This window comes from Garra rufa, chromosome 4 (genome assembly GCF_049309525.1).
Source record: "Garra rufa chromosome 4, GarRuf1.0, whole genome shotgun sequence".
Lineage (NCBI taxonomy): Eukaryota > Metazoa > Chordata > Actinopteri > Cypriniformes > Cyprinidae > Garra > Garra rufa.
In genome coordinates, this window is record NC_133364.1 from 27,089,031 (window position 1) to 27,098,017 (window position 8,987).

General features: G+C 32.8%; 2 protein-coding genes across 2 annotated transcripts in view; both read right to left on the bottom strand.

The window, feature by feature from the left end:
- Positions 1-990: 990 nt before the first annotated feature.
- Positions 991-4,444, bottom strand: ndufa12 (NADH:ubiquinone oxidoreductase subunit A12). Its single transcript, XM_073838883.1, has 4 exons — positions 4,306-4,444; positions 2,708-2,790; positions 2,530-2,617; positions 991-1,278 (listed from the first exon to the last, which is right to left on the bottom strand). The coding sequence occupies exons 1-4, from the start codon at positions 4,392-4,394 to the stop codon at positions 1,098-1,100; spliced, it is 441 nt and encodes a 146-aa protein (XP_073694984.1). The 5' UTR covers positions 4,395-4,444; the 3' UTR covers positions 991-1,097.
- A 958-nt stretch (positions 4,445-5,402) lies between these two features.
- The window catches only part of nr2c1 (nuclear receptor subfamily 2, group C, member 1), a 10,898-nt gene continuing 7,313 nt past the window's right edge, over positions 5,403-8,987 (bottom strand). Inside the window, exons 8-11 of the mRNA XM_073837808.1 lie at positions 8,276-8,415; positions 6,561-6,698; positions 6,367-6,472; positions 5,403-6,279 (exon numbers count right to left, since the gene is read on the bottom strand). Of these exons, the coding sequence (XP_073693909.1) occupies positions 6,105-6,279; positions 6,367-6,472; positions 6,561-6,698; positions 8,276-8,415 (559 nt within the window). The 3' untranslated portion in view covers positions 5,403-6,104. The remainder of the gene's footprint in view (positions 6,280-6,366; positions 6,473-6,560; positions 6,699-8,275; positions 8,416-8,987) is intronic.

Here is an 8,987-nt window from a genome sequence, read left to right on the forward strand (position 1 = left end):
AATTAAAAGTTACCTGTAAATGCGAAAAAAAAAAAAAAATTAATTGCTGTTTTGCTAAATATTCCTTTGTCGAATTGCCTGAAAAACCACCTCATGCGAGCGTAAAAACTTTTTTGCGATATATGGGAGTTTTTTTTTTGGGCAATTGACGCATTTCCATTAGGCGTATTTTCAATTCACAATTTCAATTTGTGCAATTTAAAGGGTAATGAAAACACAGCTAACGTCGATTAAAAAGTATTGCGAAATGACAGCGTTTCCATTAACCGATGTTATGTGACTGAAACTTTATTTTTTCTCTCGCGATATGTCATGGCAATGCATTTTTGTGGGATTTTGGCTATATTTAAATGAATGTGACCTGTAAATGCGGGGAAAAAAAAGTTTCCATTGCAGTTTTGCGAAATATTCCTTTTTCAAATTGCCTGAAAAACCACCTCACGCGAGCGTAAAAACTTTTTTGCGATATATGGGAGTTTTTGCGCAATTGACGCATTTCCATTAGGTGTATTTTATAATTCACAATTTCAATTTGTGCAATTTAAAGGGTAATGGAAACGCAGCTAATGTCGATTAAAAAGTATTGCAAAATAACGGCGTTTTCATTAACCGATGTTATGCGACTGAAACGTAAGTTTTTCCTCTCACGATAAGTCATGGCAACAGATTTTTGTTGGATTTTCGCTATATTTAATAGAATGTGACCTGTAAATGCGAGAAAAAAAAAACGTTTCCATTGCTGTTTTGTGAAATATTCCTTTTTCGAATTGCCTGAAAAACCACCTCATGCGAGCGTAAAAACTTTTTTGCGATATATGGGAGTTTTTGCGCAAATTGATGCATTTCCATTAGGCATATTTTCAATTCGCAATTTCAATTTGTGCAATTTAAAGGGTAATGAAAACGCAGCTTCTGAAAGGTAGTCAAAACTCTGACATCTTTTTTCAAATACTTTATGAGCATGACTTTTGAAGTCACTCAGCAAGCAAAAACATTTGTTTTAATTTATTGATGATTATAAAGATAGAATTTACAGAATGTTCCAAACAGCAGAACTGGTCAGAGGTGGTAAAGGGAACACAAACAGAACGAGGGGATTATTTCTCCCCGGATTTTGGTGGCACCCACTCGTGGATCTTCTTGCGAGTGGTTGAATAGGGTACGTAGCAGTTAGCTGAGCCACTGTTGTTGAACTGATGAACTTGGGCCAGAAACTTCTTGGGTTCTGGAGGGTGAGTGGTGGGAGGGTCATCCGTCATGCAGTGCAGCCAACGATGCCTGAGGAAAAACATGAAAATGGAAGAAAAATAGAAGATACATGATTGTACATTGGCAAATAAACCTATGTCTGTCTGCTAACTATGAGCCAAAGCAGATTTCTGTATGAAATCTGTATTATGCAATTCTGTTCTGAAACGTCTTTTATCTATTCTGTTTCTTTTTTTATAATACATAATTGCAATAATATTTCTGTTGTTCAAAAATATTAATGCATTTAAAATAATGGTTTTCTATTTGAATATACTTTAAAATATAATTTATTCCTGTGACGCAAAGCTGAGTTTTCAGCATCATAATTCCAGTCCTCCTTCAGAAATCCCTCTAATATGCTGATTTATTATCAGTGTTAGAAACTGTTTTTGCTGCTTAATATCTTTTTGGAACCTGTAATACTTTTGGAATTTTTTGATGAATAAAAATAAAAAGAATAGCATTTATTCAAAGTAGAAATCTTTTCTAACACTAAGTCTTTTTTTTTTTTCAATTTAACACATCTTTGCTGAATAAAAGTTAAGAAAAAAATCTGCTAAGCCAAAACGTTTGAATGGTAGTGTATATTGTTACCAAATATTTCTATTTTGAATAAATGCTCTTCTTTTTAACATTTTATTCATCAAAGAATCCTGAAAACAAAAGTGTCATGGGTTCCAAAAAAATAAAAATAAAATAAGCAGCACAACATTTTCAATATATATGATAATAAATCAACATATTAGAATGACTTCTGAAGGACCATGTGACACTGAAGACTAGAGCAATGACGCTGAAAATTCAGCTTTGCATCACAGAAATAAATTATATTTTAAAGTATATTAAAATAGAAAACAGTTATTTGAAATTGCCTTAATATTTCACAATTTTGGTGTTTTTTCCCTGTATTTTTGATCAAATAAATGCAGCCTTGATGAGCAGAATAATCTTCTTTAAAAACATTAATAATCTTACCAATCCCAAACTTTTTGAACTTGATCATGATTCGCAAGAGAAATATGGATGTACTTAAAAATCAACAGTTTAGTTTTGAAAAACAATTAGTTTTTCAGTTGCATTGTAAAATTACCTAAATGGCTGCCAATTATCAATTTTCAACACCAAAATACTCATGAATGAATACTTTTCTTTTCTTTCAAGAATAACTGTTTAGGGCAAGAGTATGTTCATTAATTACATAATATTAAGTGCAAAAGGTAGAAACTAAATCCATTAAAAAAAAAAAAAAACACCATGCCAAACACATCTATATTTTACCATTCGGCAGGGACCATGCTGCCATCAACATCCCACAAAGTATTCTTGCCATTCATCTCTGTGGTGTAAATCACCCATCGGTGACGGCCTGAAAGTCACAAATTAAAAAAATAAGCATTCATAAGACATAAAACACAGTAAATTTGTGTATAGACAGCTAAAGTATATATACTCATACCGAAAAAGTATCTGTTGTCCTCAAAGTATTTGTTGCCATACTTGTCAATACCCACCAAGGCTCCAGTCTTGATATCATTCACCCTGAGAAAGACATATTTTAATCAATTATTAATATGTTAAGCGTAATATATGTGACCCTCGACCACAAAACCAGTCATAAGTGTATTTTTTTTTTTTTATTAGATTTATTCATCACCTGAAAGCTGAAAAGGACAATATTTGGCTAAGATACAACTGCTATGAAAATCTGGAATCTGAGGGTGCAAAAAAAATAAAATAAATAAATACTGAGAAAATTGCCTTTAAAGTTGATTAAATTAAGTTCTTAGCAATGCATATTACTAATCAAAAATTAAATTTTTATATATTTAGGGTTGGAAATGTATGAAATATCTTCATGGAACATGATCTTTACTTAATATCCTAATGATTTTGGCATATATATATTTATATATATATATATATATATATATATATATATATATTTTTTTTTTTTTTTTTCGGCTATTGCTACAAATATACCCGTGCTACTTAAGGCTGATTTTGTGGTCCAGAGTGACATATAAGTAAATAATGTGCTTATAAAGCAAATAATTAATGATATATAAATGTTAATAACAATAAATCTTACAATATATTTAGTGCAGGTCTAAAAATAGTGTTCCATTCCTAATAGTAATAAAATGATAAAAGCAATAACACGTTTTATTAGTTCTTATGCACGGTTTGTACATGGGTCAAAGACGTTAAGATGTCCACGTCAAAAGAAATTTACAAAAGTGATTTTATGTCCATAGAAAGCACATTAAATGTAAGTAAAGTGTCCAGTTTTAAGGTTTCAAATACGTTTTTGGAGAATAAAATGTCCAAATTTGGTTGAAATAATGCAGTGTAACACAATATTATGTAAAAATTCAAACAACATGCTTACTCTGACTTGTACATATTAAAATATATAAAAGAATATGGAAGCATATAAAATTTTATTGTGTTTTAAATCTGTAAAAAGGGCAAATTTTAGAAATGGGCAAATAGAAATGGGCAAATTTTAAAAATGTAAACTATTATTATTAATTAGTATTTGGGGAGTAATTTGTCTTTTAATATGTCATAAATAGATTTTTGTTGTAAATATGCCTGACAGGATTGTTACACTGAATGACATTTTAGTGGGTGTCTTCTGTAAATTAGGAAAAATGTATATTTATTTTTTGCTCAGAAAAAAAAATGCAATTAAATTAAACAGAAAACTTTTTAATTTTAACATTTTATTTGGAAAAAAAATGATTTAAAGCAGTATTACACTCGTTTTTATGCTTAAACCATTTTACGTCTTTGACCCATAAGCACATAAATCTCAGTGTAAAATACTTTGCTCTAATTTGCTCGTTGTATTGTTACACATGAAGCAATATTAATATGTAAATTTAAATAAGTTTAGTAAACATTTTCGCATTCACATATATGTACCTGACAGTGTCCTCACTGTAAGAGAGGTCATTGCTCTGGCTTCAGTGTCTTACAGCTTTACACACTCTATTTTACACCACTGTTTACCTCTTAAGCTATAAAGTCATATTTACTTGAGTGACCCACCTAAAAAGCTGCAACAGGAAGCCTTTAACACCGCCGTGACCGGTGAGTTGACCCACGGCCCTCCGCACTATATTCCCGTACTCCGCCATAGTTGACGGACTCTAAACACTGACGGACTGCAACGCAACTTTACCGTTCCCCAGCACACGAGAACGCGCGTTGGGTTCCGCCAGCACGTTCAGAAATAATAGTACACCCTTTTTAAGTCTGTATCTCATTTTACTGAATTACAAACTTCCATGTAGCTCTCTGAGTTGTATGTTATATAATACAAATTCTCTGTTTAATTATAATTATATTAAACTTACCTGAAACAAAGAAACGAGAAGTAGGTTCACGCTTGTTATGCAGTAACGGTTACGTATTTATTAGGGCTGGGAATGCATGTCCACTGCTGAGCTGTGGGTTATGACCAATTTCATGGGCAATGCAGACAAAATTACAATTTAAAATCAGTCAGAGCTACAGAAAAGTCGTAATTTTTTTTTACAAATAAAGCTTCATATTGTGAGAAGGCAACTTTCTACGACCTTTACATCCTGCATTTATTGCGAAATTAGCTTCCTCCGATCTTAAAAACAAGAATCGGAAACAGTGAGGAATCGATTCTGGAATCGAATCCAATCGATTCCAGAACCAGGAATCGGAATCGATTCCAAAAAATTCGGAATCGAACAGCCCTAGTATTTATGTTCTCCATTATATCGTATTAATTAATCGTATTTTTAAAGATGGAAATCATATATTTTTTTTGCGACAATATTACAAGTAAACACAATGTCGGTAACACTTTACAATAAGGTTTCATTAGTAAATTAAAACATTAACGAACAATGAACAATACATTTATTACACTGTTTATTAATCTTTGTTAATGTTATTTAATGAAAGTACAGTCATTCGTTTTGAATTTAATAATGCATTAGTAATGCTGGAATTAAATAAATGCGGTTAAAGTAGCCAATTGTTCATTCTCAGTTCATGTTAACTAATGAACCGTATTGTAAAGTGTACTTTAAACAAATTAAGAAATATTCTAGTTGTTTTAATGATAGTAATAAACAGTGCAATTTAAGGGTTCAAGCTTCTCCGGGGCATGTTTTTGAAAGTCTGGTTTACCCTTTAATAAAAATACAACACAACACAAACATATTCATTTTTTGAGCGTTACAGAGTTCAACCACTGACTAGATTCCCACACATGTGACCAAAATTTAAAGATTGCACTTGTAGATTAATATTTTGCCAATTAAATAATAATAGAGCATAAACAGATACATTTACATGCGCTACATAACGTCCCATGACTTTTCCAGGGATGAATTTTTTTTGTGTGACTGCGGGAACCCTGTATATCACATTTAATGTGTTCATAAAAAAGCAACAGTCTCCAACAAATACCAAAATACAGACATTTCCCCCCCTTGATTTGACATTTATTATTCCTATATACATTATTCATATACATACAAAGAAAGTCAGTGCTTGGGATGGGGGTCAAAGGTCTCTTTAGAACAAGTTCTTGAGAACAGGTTCCTTGCACTTCTTGTATCTTAATAGACACTTTTCTAAACATAAGTACACCAGTACGATAAAAGCCCAAACGATCCAACCGCAACATTTGCGGTAAACCACTTTATCCATACTATATAACCCATAGACACAATCACTGACCAAATGAAAAAGCAAAGTCAGAACAAAATGATTTCCTCATTCAAAATTCACATGATTATATCTGTTTTGGCTCAAAGGGTCTGAGCGAGCAAAGCTGATGGGTGTGGCTGTGGGCGGGGATTCTATCACTCAGCTGTGCTGATTGGCTGGCTGTTGTAGTCAGTAGACTCCATTTTGAGAATATAAGGAATGATGCTGTCGATCTGGACGTTACCGATGAGACCGGCGAAAAAGAGCTCTTCGGTTACTGCTGCGCTCATGAGGCGCAGAGCAGGCAGACGAACTAACAGTTTTGAAAGACTGAAAAAGAGAAACAAAATTTAATGTTTAGTTTATAGTCACAACTAGTATATCTCAAATTAAACTTAAGCTACTATATTTACTCACCGATATGTGTCCTCTGGATATACTTTGCTCACATAGTCTTGTAGTTCCATGTAGGCTTTCTCCTGAAAGCGTTCGATCTGAAGGGTGCCGTCCACTCCAGAGTGATCTATCGTAAACACACACACAAAATCAACTCCATTTTTACTTTTCACTATTTCTTTTATTTTTTTCAGACAAACTCTAGTTGTGCTCACCTGGGCTGAAGAGAACCACAGCTTTGAGGTAAGCATATTCATATGCGTCAGGACTCATGCGACTCATGCTGTTACAAAATTCCTGCATACGCCAGATATGCTCCATGACCTGCTTCACACGCTCCGGAGAGAGTTTTTCTGTTGAACACACACACATTTTTTATTAGGTATCTGTGTATCAGTTAATTAAGGCCAAATAATAATTCCAGAACAATATGCAAATTGAATTTTTACTTTGTCTTTTGGATTACTGTAGAAAATAAGCTCTGTGACCAATAATGGTTTATGAATCTTTTACACATTGTGGCCAAAAATATTAGAACACTAGTATTTTCACCAGCTAAAAGATCTGTTATTTCTGTTTTGCTGTAGTGTGTCAGTGGGAAATATCAGTTTACATTTCCAAACATTCATTTCGCTATTAATTCAGTGATATTTTGAGTCTGACAACAGCCAGTGCTCCACACAGAGATTTGAGCTCATCCTCATCCAGTCTGTCTGGAATAATATGACGAAACAGAACAAACTGAACCAGATTAAATCCAGAATTACTGTGGCAACGTCTCCAAGATGCTTCAAGAAACCTACCTGCAAAGTTACAGTACTGTTAAAAGTTTTAGGCAATTAAAATTTATAATGAGGATGCTGTCAAAAATAATGTCATTAATAGATTTCCATTGGATCAATTAATTTCTATTAACTAAATTAAATCAGCACTTGGTGTGACCATCCTTTGCTTTTAAAGCAGGCAGCTTTGCAGGAAAGTCTCTTGAAGCATCTTGGAGACGTTGCCACAGTTCTTCTGGATTTAGTCTCAGTTTGTTCTGTTTCTTCTTGTCATTCCAGACAGACTAGATGATGATGAGATCAAATCTCTGTGTTTAGCACTGGCTGTTGTCAGACTCCTGGCAAAATTAATGTTTGGAAATATAAACTGATATTTCCTATATAAACTGACACACTACAGCAAAAAACTGACTTAAAACCATTTTAGCTGGTGAAAATACTAGTGTTCTAATCATTTTGGCCACCATTGTATGTATAATATTTGCAAATGTAAAATTGTATGTGGTCTATAAACTTTAGTAGGTGGTTCCTGATAAGGGTATCACCTTATTTTTGGTCCTTGGTGTCAAAACTTTAGCAAAACTCTGAAATAACTGACTAAAAGTTGATTACACTGCAAAAAAAATGCTTTTCTTACTTTTTTTTTGTCTTGTTTCCATCCAAAATATCTAAAAAATCTTAAAATCAAGAAGGATTTTCTAGATGAGTAAAAAAAGTTTTTAAAAATTATCTTAAATTAATGTCTTAAATAAAAAAAATATTGTCTTGCTTTTTTGTTTTTAATAAAAAAACAAGTCAAAATTAAGTGAGTTTTTGCTTAGAACAAGCAAAATAATCTGCCAATGGGGTAAGCAAAATATCTTATTTCAAACAGAAAACAAGATTATTTTTCTTGCCCCATTGGCAGATTATTTTGCTTGTTTTAAGCAAAAACACACTTAATTGACTTGTTTTTTCTTTAAAAAAACAAGACAAAACTTTTTACTCCTCTAGAAAATCCTTCTTGATTAATTTTTATATATTTTGGCTGGAAACAAGACAAAAAAAATCTAAGTAAGAAAAACATTTTTGCCGTGTAGCTAAAAGTTATGATGTATAGCTCAATAGTAACATAAATTAGGGATGCAAAAAACAACAGGTCTAAATACCTTCCTCCAGGCTGGTCTGTAAGTGGCTGATTATGGCTGTGAGGATTGTTTCTACGTTCATAATGTGTGAACACTGAGCCAGACCTAAAGCAAACAACTCATTCCAGCAGGCCTTCATCAGTGTGATGCTGTTCTCTGAGCTGAACATAAAATACAGAAAATAACATGAGGACACAGGCACAAAGTCACAAATAATATCATTACACAGTACATTGTAATTTTAATTAAGTGTAAGGAACAGATTAGGAGGGAAAAAGGACATTTATGGCTGTAGTTCTGTTTCACCGGCTAAGAGACAACATTTTAGGGTATTATGTGAGAACTCCTGAAACACAGACTGTATTAAAAGGATGCTTTTGACCAAATTCTAATGCAGTATTGCATGTATTCCTTAGGTTAATGTCAATTTCAGAATGCACTACAGTGAACTCTATATCAAAAAGATGGTGGAGAATGCGGGCAGTATTGATTATAAACAGTGTCTCTTATGTTATCAGATTACTTTCTTTAAGTAACTAGTTAAGTAACAAATTACTTTTAAATTATCTGAGTTACTTTTTAAATGAATAACGTAAGTTACTTTGTTTTCCCATTTATTCACTGACATCTCTCCTGTCCCGTGTTGAGAGAAATTGGGAATGAGGTGCAGAGGCACTTCCTTCAGCCTGAAGCATGTTAATTTTACTTTTAGTGTGAATGGGACTTGGATCAT

What these genes read in the sequence shown, in the direction of transcription:
- ndufa12 (XM_073838883.1), bottom strand. Translation starts at nt 4,394, where the DNA reads ATGGCGGAGTACGGGAATATAGTGCGGAGGGCCGTGGGTCAACTCACC. An exon ending in TTCCTGTTGCAGCTTTTTAG is followed by an intron (nt 2,791 to 4,305) that starts GTGGGTCACTCA and finishes TGTCTTTCTCAG; the next exon opens with GGTGAATGATATCAAGACTG. An exon ending in GGACAACAGATACTTTTTCG is followed by an intron (nt 2,618 to 2,707) that starts GTATGAGTATAT and finishes TGTGACTTTCAG; the next exon opens with GCCGTCACCGATGGGTGATT.